A 20,949-nucleotide genomic window follows, 5' to 3' on the forward strand; every position below is an offset into this window, starting at 1 on the left:
TGTATTGGAAAGACTTGGAGAGCAAGTGGAAGACTTGGAGATTAAGTTAAAGACGTGGAGAACAAGTTCTGGTCTGCTATATAAGGAGGGACGTGCCTTATGAGAAAGAAGACCTCACATAATAGAAGAGTAAGAGGATCTCATTGTAATTGGTGTATCTGCTTGGTGTCGAAGCAAGTGTCTGTAGTAGTTGTCGATGGAGTCTGATGTGGACTTAGTTTGGTGTCCTTGGTGTTGGCGCTTTGTGTGGTGGAGTTAGCCATCGTGTGTGGAGCTCGTGGGTAGCTTCGGTGTGCTTGGGTGATCAAGCTTGGTGTCATTGCTGTGCGTTAGGTGCTGACGTACTTGGTGAAGTACTTCCGAGAAGTGGAGATCGAAGCCTAGACTCAGGGGGAGTTTAGCAAAGGAGGTTTCATTGAAGAGGTCTGTGAAGATTGCAGCTGTAGAAGACAGTGTGCTATGGCGTGTCCGGATGGGATCCGTTGTATTCCTAATCTTTGTAGATTGCCTTAGAAAGAGTGTAGACACTCGGTGTGGTTGTACCATATAGCAATTGTAGGTTGCTCCTTGTTCTAAGTCAATGAAATCTAGACGAGGTCCCGGGAATGTAGGAAACGAACCCCGTTAACAAACTTTGTGTCTATTTACTTTCTGCACTAGTTTCTCTGCCCTCACTATATAAAGAGGTCATGTGCCACTCCCGACGTCGAAGCTTCAACGCGCCGCCCCTAATCGATCAGGTTCCATCTCTCTCTTTTGAATCTTCCCTCGCGACTTTTAATTATGTCTATGATGCCTTCGTTGGATCTATTTGGTAGACGTGTGGTTGCAGAGTTGCAGAAACTGGGTATAGAGTGATTATCATCTTTTAAGTTGTAGGCATGGATCTGTATGATGTGTATATGAAATTCATTTGTATAGTTGAGATGACGAGCTTTTATTGAAAGTGCAGGTTTTTCGCTTGATGTGCCAGTCGTGGATGTTAGATGTGAGTTGTTAGATGTGAGCAGTAGGAGGCACATATCCAGCAGACGAGTGTTTGTAGAGGTATTGGGAATAAAAACAAATACGAGCATTTCTTTCTCTCTACTCGACTTTAAGAATAGCTTCAGCAGGTTAGTTTGATGAGTTGATTTTTAATTTTTTAGTTCAGAGGATATATTAGCTTCTTTGAGATAGTTTTTAGAAGTATTAGTTTATCACTATGATTTGTATTGTACATTTTCTTTTCTCCCCAGGAGTCTTTCGTTTCTCTTGTGTATGGTCTAAGGAACAGAGTGCAGATCGACCAACCTTCTGGATTCCAACAATGTCTGATTGAAAGCGGTTAACAATGAGTCTATGACCTATGCGGAGAAACAAAATAGTTAAATAGACTATGAAAAACTTTGCTTTCAATTAATGAGAAGGAACAGTTGAAGATGAATAATGGTAAATGCCTCAACTGGTCTATACAAAAGATGCACTCGGCATGAAGAATAGACTTCAAATTAAGCGTAACTGAGCAAAGGTATGCTTAACTTTCCTGTTTCACAATATTAGTTGTCTTCAATTAGTAACATGGAGCAGGGACCAGTCACAAAATATCATTCTAAAATGTTTGATATCCCATTGTGTTGTGGACTTTTCAAGTTATTAGCTATTACTTATTCATCACCAACCTCGAGCTGCGTGCATTTTATTTATCATGACTGTTTTTTTTTTTTTGACGACAAACGGCTATTCTATTACTCAAACTTGAGGTGGTCTGGGTAACCAGACCGAATAGAACACAACCAATAAAAAAACTCCCTATGGAAGGATCTAGCCGTCTTAGCTAAAAAATCTGAGAACTGATTGCGCGCTCGAGGAACATAGGAGATATTGAAGTCGGGGAAGCATATTAGTAATGTTTTTATCCTCTCCAATTCCGTGGCAAAGCTTGGCCAAGCATGAGGCTCCTTAATCATGGCAATCAAGTCCTTGCAGTCTGTTCCAAAGCTCTGGCATGTCGAGTGTTGTAGCATATCTCCATTGCCCATCTCAATGCTTCAAGTTCCGAGTGCAAAGCTGATTCCTGTCTAGAGAGATTTCGTGCTCCCATGAGTTGATTCTTCCCGCCACTATCCATCCAAACCTATCCACATCCACTATACTGAACGTTGGCTGTCCAGGACCCATCTAGCAAACATATGTTACCCAAGCTTATGACTTGTGTTTCTTCGACATTGTTTTCCCTGTATCAATGATGGTATCACCTCATTTGCATCATACCAGGCCTGACATTCACTCTCAGCATAACGTACGAGTTCTACTGGATCTCTATCTATCCCCCTGAAGAGTTTGTCGTTCTTAGCCTTCTAGATATACCAGATTATCCAAGGATAAGAATCTCTATCCTGTTCAGGTACCATTATACCATTCTTCCTCTAGAAAAGATAGTCCATTTTTATCATGACTGTTCTTGGGTTGAACAATGGTAAATCTTATAGATTTGTTTTTAATGGATTTAGATATCAAAGTTTTTTGAGGGTTTTTTTAATAATTTTGGTGGGATATTAGGATTTACCGTAGTGGGCTATGTCTTTGTCTCAATAATGTGATCAGACATGTGAATTTATTATGTCTGAAACTTTACCATGATAGATAAAGATAGTGTGAAACTCTTTTGTAGATGTTACAAAAATTCTTACGACTGTTGTTCGATAGATTTTTGCAGATCATCATCGTTCGTCAGATCTATGTTTCCGAAATTCAGGTATAAGTTTGATTCTCCTCTTTGAACTGGTGGTATACTCGATGGTGTTCATGTGAAGTATGTTGCTTTCTCACGTGAGGTAAAACCTAATTGTCTCAGCTCAACCTATTTTAAAGCTTCCCATTTTTTCCTGAAGTCTTGGAATTTGTAATTGCATATAAACAATCTAAACGCAGAGCTTCCAGAAGTTATCAAAGAGTCAGATTTTAACTATGAGATGTCAAGCATGTGATTCCACAAAGGTGAGTGAACATTTTTTTTTGGAGGGAGCGGAGTGATTAATAATGTGGTTAGACTTTAATTCAATCAGGGTGCTTAATGTGTATGCATTTGGAGGGAGCGGAGTGATTAATAATGTGGTTAGACTTTCATCTTCATGTATTTTGCATTTTCTTCCGACTTTCTAAATCCTCAATTTTTTAATGTCTTCGTTCAGAATCATTCCAACCAGCGGTTCAGGAACTTCAGCTTATGTACGCCAAAGAAGATTGTTTCTTTTGAATGTATAATTATGTACAAATTGTAAGATTGTAAACAGCTTACTGGATCTTACTTAGTGTAAAAATTTTGGTTCCAAAAAAAGTTGTATCTTCTCCATCGTCCATCCCTTCGTTAAATCTTTCTTTATGTAACATTTAGGTAAACCCAAATTTTCATCCATCAGTACCATCATCTTGCTCGCTAGCTTCCTCACGTCTCCTATGAATTCTCCCACTGCCTCTTTGTTTTTGAGAAAAGTTGTGAATTTTGAAAGTGGATTTGGGTGGTTTGAGATTTAAGGTAAGAGACATATTGTTTGTTTACTTGAACCCAAAAGTGTTGGATGGTCATTTGTGTCACAGAGTCAATGTTCTAATTTTAAAATTGTCTAAGATCCAAACCTGAAAAATAAAAAATTTCAACATTTGTTTGATTTATCAACAAGCTATGAAGTTTATACATCTAAAAGCATTACTGAAGAATAATCATTAAATCTAAAATTTTCAAATAATAGAAACATGATAAGTTTTTAATTATAAACTTCTCAAAAGAATAATTGTACTGTTAAAAGCATAAATACTTAATTCATATATTTTATGATGCAAATAAAGAAAGAAAACAAGAAAAATACATATTTTAAATTTCCAAAAGATTTGAGTCTATGCTTGAGAAACAACATGTTGGTGTATATCATATTTTCCAGTTAACAACTATAGTATCTATGCAAACTTTCCAAAACTATAAAACTTATCGACTTTTCATGTAATCATTTGTTTATGTTTTAATTGTTTCAATTTGAAAGGAAAAAAATATAGTATCTATGTTTTGGTTTTAATTATAGTATCTCATATAGAGAAAAATGTGTATATTGTCCAGAACATAGTTGTGTAGAAATTAAAAGGAAAAAGATGAAGAAAGCTTCAAAAAATTTCTGAATATAAAAGAATAGTTAAATCATAACTAAGTTTCAGTTAACATTTTATTGTTAGACTCCTTAGTACTTAATATCCCAAATTTACTTCTTATATTAACAATCAATCTTGAATTTATATATATCTAAATTCTTCGTATAATTTACTCTAAATGTATATATATAGTTCATATACATTATATATTTAAATATAAATTAATTAATGGTTTTAATTAAGTATTTTACTCTTTTTAAAGGATGGAGAGGCATGCCACGTATTTTAAAATAAATATCTAATTATTTATATATAGCTCTTAAATATTGAAAATATAATAAACATATATACATTACAGAACAACCAAGCAAATTTATTGAGGGAACTATAAGTATAAATAATAAAAAAAATATAAAGTTGTGGTGATGACAAACACTATTCCTACAATATATAAAGGTCAAAAATAAATACAAAATTGAATGATGTCTTTTTTTTTGTCAACTAATTGAATGATGTCTAATACCTACCGATTAAAAAGATAATTCTTCTCTCGTGATACATGGAAACAGAAACAGGTACGTGAAAGCGAAAGCGTATGAAAACGTAACTTAAAAGTGAGATTTTCAAAAAAATAGGAAAAGATATGTGTTGGAAGTGTAAATCCATATATATATATATGATAATTTTATAAAAATTTAGGACTAAAAATTATATCATTTAAATTAAAGTATTTATTCATTTATAATAATTTGAATTGATTTCATGTCAAAACTGTAAAAATACACATAAATTAAGTTTAAAAGAAATTAATATATTAATTATTTTTATAGTTAATAAATAATTAACAAAATGTATTTGAAAATATGATATATATTTTCATAAAACCATCAATGCATGAAGATAATTTATAGTATTAGTTTTAATATTTGTATATTTCTATTCTCTCTGTTCCATCTATTATATTAAAACAGAAGTCGTGACTTCTAATTTATGTGTGATTTTTTTAAAAAATGGACTACTTACTAGACTTGGTCACACGGCATTTTTATCTATTATTGATCTTCATATTAAATAATATCATTTAATATCTTCATTTTTATTTAAGATAAAAATAAATATTAATTTATAAAAAATTAACTTATCTTAAAATTTTATATATACAATGATCTATTATATAAACTGAATAAACAAAACAAATTACTAAAAGAAATCTAGCTTTTTGAATTACGGTTCGGGATTATAGTAAATTAAATACAAAATAATTCTGAAGTATGCCATTTTTAACAAATCTAACATTTTAATTAAAATTACTATATTGAACTAAATATGATAAAATATTTTAAATTGATAAGTTAGTATATTTTATTTTCATAAATATAAAACTTTTATTCTAAAAATATAATATGTTGGTAGAATGGTTTAACATTAATAAACTGGATTTATTTTTAGCAGTATTTTCTATGTTTATTCATTTTACACGATATAATTATATTTACAAAAGTGAAATATATGTTAATTTTTGTACATATAGTATATAGTCTGTTAATGTTAAGCCGCTTTGTCATCATATTATATTTTTAAGATAAATATTTTATCAGTTTAATATAATTTATCATATTAAGTTCAATATGATAAAAAAATTAACCTGACTGATTGTGATTATATTATCGATAAAAATAAGATATAATATTTTATTTTTCATTTTATAAAAGACAACTGAATATATTAATTTATAATAATATTTGAAAACTAATTTCGGAATTAGTTAAAAAGTTATATATAATTTTGAAAATTAAGATCTTGATAAGATCTTTTAATAGATTTTCGAAATTTAAAATATATATATATAATATAAATTTAAAATGAAAAGATATCAAAAGATATTATGATTAAAATTTAGAATATGTGTATATTAACCAATCCTGATTTTTAGGATTAATAGATTAGAAACAATATATTAATGAACAATATATTTAGTAATCAATGAATGGTAAGTCATTTCTAGTTAAGGATCTATTTTTTAAAATATCACACATGAATCAAAGTTATGACTTCTGTTTTAATATAATAGATACACTAGATCATGACCCGCGCACCTGCGCGGATTTATCTTTTGATTCACATACTTTATATACATGTTGTATATTATTTAAGATTTATAATATAAAAAAAGTTAGAATGATCCGGAACCAAAAAAAATCGACCCGGACAAAAAAAAAAATCAAATACCTACTTAGATCCAAATGTTGAGAACTCGAAGAACTCATACCTGAAATGAACAGATTTATACCCGACCCAGTGAGCTAAATTTCAAACATAATATCTTTTGTTATATTTTTAATTCATTTTTTTTGGGTTGGTGAGATTTACTATTTATTCGGAAGATTTTTGGCTAAATTAATGGTATACATTCATAGGTTTCTTTTTTTCTGAACAGGAAAAAAAATAAATTTATCTTATATAACAAATTGCTGCTATAAATAATTTTTATAAAAACTAATTTGTAACAGTAATATCATTTTTGTTATAAATTAGTATATCATGGTTTATAGGTTCAAAGTATATAGTTAGTCGTCTTCATAGTATTGCTAATATTGATAGATGCAAGTTAATGAATACAGATAATATATTGTATTATTAGTAATCTGTCGTATAGTATTATATGTTAGTAGATGTATTATTAATAATCTATCTTATAATATAATATGCTAGCGGATGTATCTAGCTTATAGTAAAATATATGCAATATAAAGAAACATGCGTAGTTGATATAATAATAAGGTAAGAAGTGAAAAACTATGGTAATGGTTGATATTAATTATTTAAAAAAGACATGTCTAATAATAAGTAGATTAATATAACATTAATTACATAAGGTCCAACTTTAAAATCCACCTAGAAGAAGTTGTAATGTTTCTATTTTAATAAGATAGATGTATAAAAAGTTAACTTTTCTTAAACTCTTACATATACAATAATTTATTATATAAACTGAATAAACAAAACAAATTTTTAAAAGAAATCTAGCACTTTGAATTACGGATCGGGATCATAATAAATTAAATATAAAATACATACATAATAAGAAGCAACATATATATATATATATACATATATATATATATATATATATATATATTTATGTGATCATTTGAAATAGTTAGTTAATTAACAGCATGAAAACTATAAAATTATTGTAGTTGAAATAGTGATTTAAACATTTATATATATGAATAATCTAAAATATATACTAATTAAATAACTGAATAAATATATAAATATGAAAAATATCCGCACGGTTGTGCGGGTCAAAATCTAGTTACTATTAAGATTGTAGCTGTAAGTTTTTTCTAAAAAGCATGATTGGTTAGTATTAACATTATGTATTTATACTAAAATTAAACTCTATTATATTAAAATTAAAACTAGAACTAAATAATAATATTTTAAAATTAAAATTTATAAGTTAATTAGTTATTTTAAAAATTATAAGATGATTATGATATAAATTAGTACATGTAATTTTATTTGTATATGTATGTGAAACATTTATATATATATATATGTATGTATATTCATAGTATTTGTAATATTTTGTGGATTATGTATGCAAGAAATATATCATTATATTTATATTAATGAAATATATTACTATATAGGAAAGCAAGCGTACATGGATTGATATAAAGGAGAGAAAATATTTTCAAAAGCAGTTGAAAGAGCACTCTAGGAATTTAGCTCTCCACAGCCATAAAATAAAATAAAAGATAGATATGGCTGTGAGACTAAAAAATTGATCAAAGCTTTGATTGATTTCACTCGAGTGCCGTGGAGAAGATTAAAGCTGTGTACAGCACTCACAGACTAAACCAATCACCCTCCAAATTTATGATTAATCATGATTTTAATTGTTTGTACGTTGTGTTGGTTTTAGATTTTGAAACAAACGCTAGATTTGTGGAATATTAAAGATACATATGTTGAATATATTAGTTATGAAACCGTTTATATGTAACTAGATTCTTTCTCCGCGCTACGCGCAAAAAAGTGTGTTGATAGTTTATTTTTCGATCATATGTTTTAATGTTTGTGTTTAGAATGAGAGTGATGTATTTCTCAAAGCAATAAGAAAGTCGGTGAATTATTTAGGGGTGCTCAATCCGATAAAAACAAACTAATTATAATCGAATCTAGCCGAGATTAAAAAGTAATTTTAGTTTGGGAATCTATAATATACCGAATATATGTGATTTTTAAGAAACCGCGTTATCCAGAATATTCCGAATAAACGTGGTTTGCTCAGTTTTCTTATAATGATTATTTAAATATTTTGTTTATCCAAAACCTGAGTCATCTGCATTTGTTAAATGGAACACACTTATTTACATAGTTAGATGTTTATATACTTTGACCGAAGATATTTTCAAACCCTTAAATGTTTTTTCCTGATGTCTCATTCGACATAGGAATATCCTTCGTGCAGGCGCCTGGACCAGGGTACGAACTCTCCCTCCAACATATTTTTAATTTTCGGCCATTTTCCGTTTTGGCAGATTTAAATTTTGAAATTTGGTTTTACTAAATTTATGATTTTTTAAACATATAGTTTCATTTTCATAAATCATTAATTTATATACATACTATTCATATAAGTAAAAATAAAACATTGTTTTATTTGTTTTATATTGAAAATGTAACACATCATTGTTTTTAACACTTCTACAAATTTTGATAATATTTAATAATATTAAGTTAAATTAAAATTACATCAATGAAATTTAGTTAATGTATAAAAGGTAAAAAACAATTTTTCTTACTTTATACGCAAAACACATATGATAAAACAGAAAATCATAAATGAAACTTATACATATGATAATAGATGTGACTAAAACAATGATCATCCAAATAATTCGTACAGTGAATCTCTATCTCTTGAATAATCTAGGAATATTTGTTTTGGCTTGAAACATACAATAAAAATAACTCTTAGCCCTTTTCCTTAAACCAAAAAATAACTAAATAAGTCTGTACCTCTCGTTACAAACCAGAATCTACTAATGAGTAAAAGCCTCAAACACCACATACTCTTTAGTATATTTGTATCATATGGCTATTTCGATAAATATTTTGAACTTGGTCCTGTAACCAGATTATGAACATTGTAAGACCATTATGAATCTTTAGTATATTTGTATCATCTACGCCACGGTAGCAATGTTCAAAATTGTAGGTTCTACGATTTCATATTCAATTATTGGATTTTTATTTTATAAAATATTTAACAGTTTTGAAATATTTTGAAGTTGTGGTTTGTAGCAGTTTTCAGTCATTGTAAAGTGTTTTAGTGAAGTTTTTAGTTTAAACTTCGATCAGAGTATTTCTTAAATCTTCCAAAATCATTTCTCAAAAAAAAAAAACTCTTCAGGTTCTAAATTATATAGATTCCCCCATGTATTTCTGTTGATATAAAATTGTTATTCGTTTAGTTGTACTTGCATATTGTTAAATATTTGTTATACGATGGAAGTGTTTATTAGTAAAGTTTCACTTAACATTGGGTGTTACGACATTACTGTTTATTATTCCATTCCTCTATTGAGTGATTGATTATCAATGTAGACTATAAATTTTTTTCATGTGAAAATAAGAGAGCATTTGGATCTCTACCGGAAAAAATATTTTTTTAGGCTGTTGCAGTTTGTATTTGCAACCCGAAAAAAGAAGAGAATCAGAAGATGTCCAAGTGTTTTATCAGTAAAAGTTGACATGGAGAGGCTAGGTGTTCACCATCACACATTTGCAAAATATACGCAAAAGACACAACACCATTCTCAATGGCACATGTGATTGAGAACAACTTACACTATCACCCCATATACAATTGAATTCCAGAGATCATCTAGATGATAAAAAGTTTTAGGTAAGTTATAGAACTATAAAAACTAATCTTGTTGATGTCTACACATGTCTTGAAAACACTAAAAATATCAGAATTAATGAATCTAGAGAGAAAGAGCTAAAAAATACAATTTCAAGGACAATGATTCGGAAAACAAAACAAAAAAATAGAATAAGCAAATTCAGTCAGACCATTAACACCTCGGAACAAAACACAACCTTGAAAAGGAGACATAGTCTCAAAAAAAATATTTTTGAGAATCTAAGTAAGATGATAAACCAAGAAAGGTCTGATTAATATCAAATATGTCCTATGAATGTTGTTGTTGTATCCAAATCTTCCTTTCTTCTCAGTTGACTTGAGGATTTGGAACGAACATGTCAAGCTATCATCAACACTCATCATTGCGCCAGCATTGTCAAACTCACCACAGTAGTTGGGTGCAGAGAATATTGTCACCAGTTGTCTCTTTGCAAAGAACTCATATCCATCTTCTACAACCTGCGATATCAGTTGTAACAAATTAGTTTATTTAAAAACCACATGCCTATGCGTAAGAGTCTACATGCATCCTAGTATTTAGCACTTGCATCACTCATACGATATCAGTTAATGAATATCTATGTAACCCGATTCTTGGCTCAAATCCAGACTAATCTCAAATCAAATCTCTGCAGCAACATGAAAATTACAGTTGGAATTTCCCTAAATAATATAAACTGCAGTGACAATGAGACCAACAAAACCCTGAATTCTACAATCGCTTATGATACAGTGACATCTTTAATTTAATTCTACAAAATTCATTTGAAATAAAAATAAAATCTTTTAAAAAATGCTACCAATACATGTCGGAGAAGGTTACACTCAGTCTTCTTCTTCTGCAGAAGATTCCTTTAACTTCTCAACTTCGGACCTCTCATTTTCTGAGGTTGCGGTGTCCTCCATCTTCTCATCATCGGGCTCTCTCTGGTCTGACACTTGAGAATCTGATGATGTATGGGTGTGGCTCGTTGGTGCTGGAGGAGGATCCGAGTCCGACACATGGGTGGTCTGACTCATTTCAGACTGCCCCGCACCAACGGGACTGCTCTGAGACTGACTCGTATCTGACCGGCCAGTACCAATAGGACTGTTTTGAGAGACCACCTGACTGATTTCCTGATTATGATCTGTTCAATGGTACAGAGACTTGCTGAGACTGGCTCGTTTGCTCTTGTGACTCGCTTGCTTGCTGTTCTCCCTGACTCTCTTGTGTCTCCCTCGCTTGCATCTGACTCTCTTGTGTTTCACTCGCTTGCACCTGACTCCCTCTTGATCATCCACCAGAATCTCAAGTTATTACTATAAGCTTCTGAACATATTCTTTAATTACACGTCCAGATAGAGAACTGATAATATACTGAAGAATCAACCGTCCAAACATCAAGACACATAACTCAATACTCTAAAAGTTTGTGTCTTTGCCACTTAAAACCATTTCCAGGTACTTCAATGAAACACCAAAGTCTACTGAGTACCTAACAAACCTTAGCACATGAAACAGTGATTGAATCTGATTCTAAAGATGTCCAGATCTTCGAAACCCAATAAATCCAAAAAGCTAAACTGAAAAACTACAAAGATTGAAACTTTACTTTGGCGGTAGCAGCGAGTCACCTAGAGAGAGAAACCCAGAAAGAGTTATACTTCTTATCCATTGACCCTTTGTGCTAAACCTTAGTAAAGCTCTCGTTCCATTCATTCGTTACCTAACTCGGACTATCTCTGTGAACATATTGATTTAACAGCCTCTGTTTTTCTCGTAAACGCTTCTTATCTGCAACTTGACCAGTCTCTCTCTCTCTCTGTTTGTTCGACCTCTTACACGTTCTCTGTTGAAGAACAAACAAAAAGTGAGAAATTTTGAAACTTTAAGATACAAAATTTTCCAAATTCAACAAAGATGCACAAAAGCTCAATAATAAGTTTTATAGATATATAGACATAGGAGAGATATAAATTGTGGGAAAAACCTGAGGAATCTGGATCATTGTTTTTTTTTCAATAAAGCTCTCTGACGGTGGATGAGTTCCTTTTCAAGTGTTTCCATTGTCTTAAGCTTTTGTTTTACCTCTGCAACTCAAACTGCGAGCACATAGAGATGTTCAGATATCAAACAGGAACTTACACTACGCTTTCAAATTGGAAAGAGAAGTAATATCCTACATATCTCTAAAGAGAAGTAATATCCTACATATCTCTAATTTGAAACACCTCGAGTGTTCTGCTGCAAGTTGGAAAAAAAATCAAATAAGGTTGGAGAATTGTGCAGCAGAACACTCGAGGTGTTTCAAATTAGAGATATAATAGATATAGACTTAGTTTAAACAAACAACTAAGCCTGAATCTTTAAAACCTATATGAGAAGATGTTATAAGTCAACCAAATCAGATTGCAGTGAAAATAATAGATTTAGTTATTGAATTCTAGAAAGTACGGGTAAAGAGCTTATGTAGTTGTTTCACAATCATTAGACAAACGCTAAGAAACAAAACTAGAACTTTATGATAATATCAGTTTTAAGGAATTAGACCTGCAATACAGATCCAAGCTTTGTGTTAGGCATATACAAATTATAAGTAAAATTATAAATTTATTATATAAAATATCTTTCAACCGAAAATAATTCCGCGCTTTAAAAGCACGTGTCAAAATCTAGTTAAGATTATTAACCCATTTGGCTTTGCTAGCAAGCAATTATTTTTTGAACGGTAAATAAAATTGCATGCTTATTAACCCACTTTAATTACAGCAAATATGATATATTTTATATTTCAATCTAATGATTTTAAGTTTGAAATTCTTAGTTCATAACTTATGCAATAATATCATGCATATACATACATACACTTCAACATTTTTTATAAAGCAAAGACATACGACGGAAATTTAGATAATGAGCATCATATCGGGTTCAGTCTCGACGGCACCGATGGATGGTGGTACATCCACGTCTATACTCGTTGGCAGGGACAGGTTTCTTATGGTGGGAGCCTGGAGGATTGCATCCCGGAGGAGGATTAGGACCCATGCACGGGTTAAGCGCACCAAAATCTATGTACTTCACACCCTCCACTGGTATAGCTACAACGGCGGCACAAATCACTAGCAAGCATATCACCGATCTCTTCATTTTTAGAAAAGAAAAATTGTGATACTATTGTCAATGTTTCTTCTTACTACTTTTGTTTGTTGTGAAAATGGGGAATTGTGAAATAGATATTTATACGAAAAATGGTTAGAATATTCATTACATATTGCTAAATTAAGGATGTAAAATTAAGACTCTTTCAGTTATTTTATCAGTTTTTATGTTATATTTGGGTAAGAGTGCTGTTTTGTTGTCTAAATTGTTTACGGCAGTTTAAACTGAATTATCTATACGCAGAAAAAATTGCTTAAAACTAATAAACAGAAACTCGAACTGATAACTAGAGGAACAAAATAGCTTTAAACAGAATAATAAACACAATCTTATATAATAAAGTTGAGTTTTTTTTTCTTTGGAGAGAAAATGCCATGTGGCATTCTCCTTTTAATAATTAAAATATTTTCTCAACTTTATTTAATGTGTTTTGGTATTAATTGTTATTAGATGTTAGTTTATTTTTGTTATTGACAATTTATTACAATGATGTTTTAATTTTATGTCTTGATTTTCTTTAGATTTCATAACTCTTATGTTACATATTTTTTTAAATACTTTTAAACTATTTCTTAATATTTTGTATGTCAAATAAAAATACAAAAATGGAAATTAAAGTTAAGTATTTTCAAAAAAATTAAACTATTATATAATAAAGTTGAGTTTTTTTGCTCCTTGGGGGGGGGGGAAATGTCATGTGGCATTCTCTTTTTAATAATTAAAATCTTTTCTCAACTTTATTTAATGTGTTTTGGTGTTAATTGTTATTAGATGTTAGTTTATTTTTGTAATTGACAATTTATTACAATGATGTTTTAATTTTATGTCTTGATTTTCTTTAGATTTCATAACTCTTATGTTACATATTTTTTAAATACTTTTAAACTATTTCTTAATATTTTGTATGTCAAATAAAAATACAAAAATGGAAATTAAAGTTAAGTATTTTCAAAAAAAATTAAACATAAAATAGATACATATCCAAACTATTACTTTATGTTTGAAAACATTTAAAATATTAACTTTAGTATTTATATATTTATTTTCATAGCTAATATATTATCTTATAATAAAACTAATTCATTTACTAAACCGCGGTTCACCCACGGTTGATCCAGAGACCCGGTAAATCGTCCGGTTCAGTGTCCGGGTCGGGTGTCAAAACATTGATTTACAGGATTTCTTTATATTTGATGTTGACGATGGAAAATGGAGCCTCTACGATTCTTCTTCTTTAACGCAATTGACGTAACCCTCATATAATCAATCTAGAAATTCCACTCATCTCACTCTAATAATGTTTAGTAATTGATGGCGATTCAAGTCTAAAAGACTAACATTTGATCTATTGGTATTGGCACATAAACTCTATGGTATCTTTCCATGTTACACTATGCAAGAAAACCAATAACTTTCCTGATGCATGCTATCCGTGTTTACATTTTAAAAACCGTGAACATGATTAATATACTCTTAAAACTTAACTAAATAAAAAAAGAATCATTACTTCCAATCTGAGAGAAATTTAAAAACGTTGTCTGGTTGCTAAAGTTATTTAAAATTGATGTAAACCACACATCACCCTCACCATTAATCCTTTGCACCACACTAACTATTTATTGTCAAAACCATTACTAAATGCAACAAGTCAGCATGTTCGAATGTCACAGATAGTTAGAAATTGTCTTTCTCATGATCGTTATAGATGCTAACATCTCATTTACTAATTAACAAATTGGTTTTTTACTAGGGAAATTTGGTGAAATTGTTCCATTCCGGTTAAAATAGAAGTTGTCCATTAAATAGAGAAGTTTAGGAACCATTTATAGTTTTTAGCTAAAAAACATATTTAGATTCATATTAAGATTCGTTGATATTTCTAAATAAGGGTGGACAAATAAGAATTTCGTTATGAACACACACAAAATCTTCCATTATAACAAAACTAATATAGAAAATAATTTTATGTTTCTTATTTTAAGATACTTTTTTTGAGAGACCTTGAAACTAAAGTAACACATACAACTCGCACTCTATATTTTAAAAGTCAACATTGTAATTTTAAAAATATATATTAGATACTCACCAATTATTTTATCAAAATTGACACTTTACCCTTATTTTTTATAAAATTTATAAAATTTGAAACGTATTCCATCTTTCTATTATTTGAACTAAATATATTAGTAAAAGTTTTATAGTTCATATATAGTTATTTTAATAATTAATAATATATATATGTTCTCTATATAAAACATCAACTTTGTTTTATGTTTAAATTTCAACTAAATTAATTTTGTTATGACTATAGGCTTTTTATTCTATTTTTATTAAATCGATTAGTAACAACCACTTATGCTATTCCACTTTGAATTAAACAATTTCAAACAAAGTAATGCACTACGGTCACTAACCAATGTAAAAAAAGATCAGAAAATATCATTTTTAATATATTTTTATTTTCATATTTAACATATTTTATTTGTTAAGACCATATAATAATTTATAAATTTATGTAAAAGTATAACATACGAATCCGGCGCGTAGCGCCGGACTATCACTAGTAATTAATAAGAAGTACGAGGAATGAAAAAAAATTCTAAAGAAAAATACATAAAATATAATAAATATTTATGATGAATAGTAATATCATGATACTAATTATATTTCACAGGGTTTTGCAATCTTACTAGTTACTATTAATGCCATTTCCTCTATTTCTGGTATTGTTTTGGTAGAAATTGTTCTCCTCCACATCAAAATTATGACCAGTTTAGCGCTTTCAGGTTGTTACTAAATAACTCGTAAGTCCTTGCTGTTGGGTTTGTTTACTGTTGGGTTTGTGAAAACCCATGTCCAACTCTATATTATCCGATTAGTACGATATTATCCACTTTTGATTTTAAAGACAAGTCTTTATGGATTTACTTTTGGTTTATTTCCCAAAAAATCTTGTATTAGTTAGATTTGGACATGCCTTTATATATTAGACTCTCCTTTGTCTAACTTCTAAAATGAGACTTAGATTGACATTTCTCATTCTCCTCCTCAAACTAAGAACCGCATACATCTCGTTCCTTTGAAAATGTTCTCTAACAATATCACATGTTCTGTGAGGGTATTTTGGTCTTTTTGCAAATCTTTGTCAAACCACTTTGATACCAATTGTTGGGTTTGTGAAGTCAATGATCAATTATATATTGTTCGATTAGTACAATACTATCCATTTTGGACCTTAAAGACAAGCTCCATGGATTTACTTTTGGTTTCCTTCTGAAAATGCCTCGTACTAATTAGAGTTGGACATCTCTTTATATATTAGACTCTCATTTGTCTAACTTCCAATGTGGGACTTAGATTAACATCTCTCACTTGCTTCTTGGTCTGATTGTACCTTCATCCTTTGATCAGACCTTGAACTTGAAAATAGCAAGGACTTTCCCGATCAAGGTCTTCCTCTCTGCGTTTTCAGACAGTCATTGGCAAGCATATCGCCAATGGCTTCATCTTTATATATATATAATCGATATCTTCATTTCTTTTTTTATTTGTTGTGAAAATGAAGAAAAGTGTATAACTATATACTCCCTCCATTTCTATTTAATTGTCGTTGTAGGGATAAAAAATTGTTTCAAAATAAGTGTCGTTTTAGAGTTTCAATGCAAAATTTATTAAAAATATTCTCCATTTTATTTTTCTATTGGTTGAAATATGGTTAGGTGTATAGGTAATTTTGTTTTTATTTTGGAAATATACAAAATCATATGTTTTCTTAATTCGTGTGCATAAATCTAGAACGATAAATAAAATGAAACGGATGGAGTATAAAAAAATGTTAGAACATCCACTAGTCTGAACTTATTTAAGGATGTATAAAGGGCTTTCTTAGATGTTTTATTGAGTTGTTTTTTTTCATTCTATATTATGATATTCAAATGAAGAGCAAAGCTGATGCTGAAGATTTCTGTTTGATTCCTGTAAATTGTTACAACCATTTCAAAGTGGAAATGACAATATAATCTAAAATTTGTTACATTTATACAGTAACACATCATTTAGCCAATTACAAAAGTAGTGCTGTGATTCTTATTGCTTCAAAAGGCTGGCAATGCTGTACGGACTACCTAGAGGTCCATCAAACGAGCTTCTAGCCATCATCATATTAGTGGCTTCGGAGCTATGAATATCATCCCAAAAGACATATTCACTCCGGTTTGCACAAACTGGTTTGTTTGGTGCGCAAAGTTCTTCCCCTGGCGATAATGTACAACAAGCCTTGTGTCTAACCTTAAATCCTACAACATTATGACATCAAAGTAAATCCAACTTTCAATTTTACATAAAAATAATAATTTCTTGTTTTTGGAATCTAAAAAACTCCCTTTATGATTGACAACTTTTTTTTCTATGATTTACACAATACTAATTAAACCAGAGATTTAATCAGCGTGTGGCACTAAGAATGCACTTGTAATGTTTATAAAACCTCAAGTTTGATAAGAATCCTACAAGTTTAACTAGGAAAATATAGCTATATTCTCTAAATCTTAGGCAATGTTATTCATATATATGGGATAGAAAATGTAATAAGGCTCGGGTTCAATATAGATTACCTAAAACTTTAAAAGCTAAGGGATCTCCACCAGAGAAAATATCGACATAGGTGAACTTAGCACCATGGACGTTCTTATTGAAATCTTTTACAAGGTCCTCTAGGTTCTTATTGAAGATTGCCACTGCAGTGTTCACCTCTCTCGCACAACCTTTACCGCCACCATGGGACCTAATCATCTTTGGTGTGCAACCAATCTTACTGATTGAGAAAAGTGCCACTTTCCGCGCTCCTAAGTGGTGCAAAGTCTACAAAAAAATTACATATATTCACAAATTGACATGGCTGAAATGTAACTGATACTTACCATATAGCTAGGATAAATGCAATTTATTTTTGAAGTGTTCCACTATACCTTCAAATGAATATGATAGAGTAAGATGAGAGAATGTGCATAATGATTAGGCTTAAAACGGCGACTCGTGTTGTATGGTTTTGACATGAAGTAGTTGTTGATGTAATCGTTGCTTCCGATGCTGATTGCATAGAGGCATTGTCCGAGTCTATGTACTGGTACATTCACTTTCTTTATCGCCTTCTTGTGGTTTAGTATTTGGTTGCTTAGACTTATTCGACCACCCTAAAATCGTGAGAAACTAATATTATATATCCAAGACATTATTTTTATTCAAAGTTATGCTGATTTTTCATTTAGAAAAGGGTTCTTCTTTTTGTTTGTTGTTGTTATTGTTGTCATATAGTAATTAACTAAAGTATCAATGGATCATATAATTTTGACTGAAATTTATAATAAGGAATTTTAATGTGAGATCTGATTACCATAATTTTTATTTCTCATTTTATATGGAATTGCCATTTTTATTTATATATAAATTTATCATTATCAAGTTCTTACTTCGTACCAGATGTTCGCTAGTTTCTTCACGGAGTCCTCCTGCACCAGAAGCATAGTTCATCCCGATGTGAGCTCGTTCTGGTGATGCTCCGGCGAATGGAGGAATGAAATCCTGAAAACCCGAGAGTTCACCTTTTAAGAAAAAAAGATCATGTTTACATATACAAACAAATATGTATATGTGTATATATATATATATATATATTATATACATACTACAAAGAAGGTAAGTAGGCATGGGTATAAGCATCTATAAAGAAAAAGGGGATACTATTATAGTTACTATATGATGGCAACAACAACAACAACAACAACAATAAAAACAAAAGGAAGCCATTTATAGTGATATTAGTGTAAATGTTTTGCCAAATAAATGTTAGTTTAAAAAAGTAATTATTAACTAACTAAATCGCTATTTATTCATTTGTTCATGATTTCTTTTTCTAAACTATCAAATAAAATGTTGAAGAATACAAACGCTAAGTTACGCAATCTAAGATCATATATAGACTAACCGATAAAATCTGTAATAGTGCGGCCATTGGTGAACCGGCCAGTCGGGCCTTTGGCAAAGTCAATACCATAAGGTAAAAAGTTAACTTTTGCCTTAGTTTGCAAGTTATTGTTGTTGCCACTATCGAAAACTGAATCTCCGAAGATGAAGTAACATGGTACTTGTTGCGTGTAACCCACCGTTGCAGCTGCCAACATGGTAGCAGCAACAACCCAAAATACCTTAGATAATTCTTTTTTAACCATATTTTTGAAATATCAAATCACAGATAACTTAAAAAGAGAAATATTTATTGAAGAGAAAAAGTACGATCGATCTTTCTATATATAGTTATACAAGAGAACCCCAAAGTTGAAGTTTATATGTGAATCTGAGTCTATGAACAATATTGAGGCAATGAGTAAAACATGGGGAAAATACAACAAAAATTAGGGAGAATCACGCTTTCAAAAAAAAAAAATTAGGCAGAGTCTTTTGATTTAGTCAACGTGGCTGGTGATAATGGATTATGCTAATACTACTAATTATGTATTTTTTACATTGATTTGGTTGTTCTATTTCGGTATGGTTATCTAAACCAATCAAATTTAAGTAATAGAAGAACTGTTTGTTGTAAAAAAAAAATCATTAACTAACTGATGATGAGGTAACTAAAATTTTGGGGAATTTTCAAAAATACCACTTTCAAGGTACCATTATTCATCTTTACCACCACTAAAGACACATTTTCAAAAATACCTTATTTATTATAATGGTAAAGACTCTTATATCTTTGTTTTTATATGCTTTTCAAAATTCTAATCCCAAATTCTAAATCCTAAATTTCTAATTCTAAACCCTAAACCCAAAATCTTCAACTCTAAACCCTAAACTCTAAACTATATACCCTAAATTCAATATCCTAAACCCTAAACCCTAAAATCTAAACTATAAACCCTAAATGCTCAACTCTAAACCCTAAATCCTCAACTCTAAACCCTAAACTATATACCTTAAACTCTAAAACATCAAATCTAAACCCTAAATCCTAAACCTTCAAATCTAAACCCTTCATTAAAAGTAGTGGTAAAAGTGGTTAGTGTAAACATGAAAAGTGGTACTATGAAAATGGTATTTTTGGCAATTTCTCTAAAATTTTAGTAGGTTTCAGTATAAATATTAAATAATGAATTCAGATGATAATTTTTAAGAGCTGGTGAAAAAGGGATGTTGTCATATTCAGATGATATATTCTGGTAGGAAAACAAATATAGCAGTTCAAATAATTAAAAATTAGGTGGTTGCCCCCAAATTTGCTGGTACAAATTTTGATATAATATAATATTTTGTGTGTTTTGACCTGCAAGAATATATTTTAATATTTTAAAACCGAAAGTGAATTTTTGGTAGCTAATTTTTAATATATTTTATTTATTAATACTTTTAAAAATTTTAAATAGGATTTATGTAGTATTTTAGTTAATTTTTTTTACATTTTTTACAAATCAATATTTCGTTGAATTTTATAACATTATTTTAGAACACATATATATATATATATATAATTTAATTGGTTTGTAGATCAAATTTTCGTCCATAAAAATTATTAAAATCCAAAACATCAACTAATGTGACAAATAGACCCACACTTGTAACTAAAGTATAAATACACACAAAATTATTAAGAAGAAACAAAACAATATATATATGTGAATTCTGTTGATTTAATAAAAAGTTAAGAAAATAAAAAATTTCATAAATTTAGGAATATATTTTT

At 30.0% G+C, this 20,949-nt stretch overlaps 2 protein-coding genes and 2 long non-coding RNA genes across 8 annotated transcripts; 1 reads left to right on the forward strand and 3 right to left on the reverse strand.

Moving 5' to 3' along the window:
• The first annotated feature begins 1,242 nt into the window (after nt 1-1,242).
• On the forward strand, nt 1,243-3,403 carry LOC130496119 (uncharacterized). 4 transcript variants are annotated; one of them, XR_008935163.1, is made up of 6 exons: nt 1,243-1,510; nt 2,257-2,386; nt 2,689-2,816; nt 2,914-2,979; nt 3,032-3,096; nt 3,174-3,403. It is a non-coding gene; the product is annotated as an uncharacterized LOC130496119 (long non-coding RNA). The 4 variants fall into 4 exon arrangements; XR_008935164.1 differs by lacking the exon at nt 2,257-2,386 and having other exon boundaries at nt 3,174-3,334; XR_008935161.1 differs by lacking the exons at nt 1,243-1,510; nt 2,257-2,386 and having other exon boundaries at nt 2,536-2,816; nt 3,174-3,334.
• A 7,803-nt stretch (nt 3,404-11,206) lies between these two features.
• On the reverse strand, nt 11,207-12,328 carry LOC130496443 (uncharacterized). 2 transcript variants are annotated; one of them, XR_008935588.1, is made up of 4 exons: nt 12,261-12,328; nt 12,040-12,151; nt 11,662-11,898; nt 11,207-11,337 (listed from the first exon to the last, which is right to left on the reverse strand). It is a non-coding gene; the product is annotated as an uncharacterized LOC130496443 (long non-coding RNA). The 2 variants fall into 2 exon arrangements; XR_008935587.1 differs by having other exon boundaries at nt 11,207-11,898.
• A 652-nt stretch (nt 12,329-12,980) lies between these two features.
• Nucleotides 12,981-13,199, reverse strand: LOC108811087 (protein RALF-like 11). The gene has a single exon (XM_056988724.1). It carries the CDS (start codon nt 13,197-13,199, stop codon nt 12,981-12,983), a length of 219 nt encoding a protein of 72 aa, XP_056844704.1.
• Nucleotides 13,200-17,295: 4,096 nt separating this feature from the next.
• LOC108810886 (GDSL esterase/lipase At2g19010) lies at nt 17,296-19,438 on the reverse strand. The gene is made up of 5 exons (XM_018582959.2): nt 19,195-19,438; nt 18,687-18,811; nt 18,179-18,403; nt 17,825-18,071; nt 17,296-17,506 (listed from the first exon to the last, which is right to left on the reverse strand). The coding sequence occupies exons 1-5, from the start codon at nt 19,436-19,438 to the stop codon at nt 17,298-17,300; spliced, it is 1,050 nt and encodes a 349-aa protein (XP_018438461.1). The 3' UTR covers nt 17,296-17,297.
• Between the last annotated feature and the right edge of the window lie 1,511 nt (nt 19,439-20,949).

The sequence above is a fragment of the Raphanus sativus genome, chromosome 6, assembly GCF_000801105.2.
Source record: "Raphanus sativus cultivar WK10039 chromosome 6, ASM80110v3, whole genome shotgun sequence".
NCBI lineage: Eukaryota > Viridiplantae > Streptophyta > Magnoliopsida > Brassicales > Brassicaceae > Raphanus > Raphanus sativus.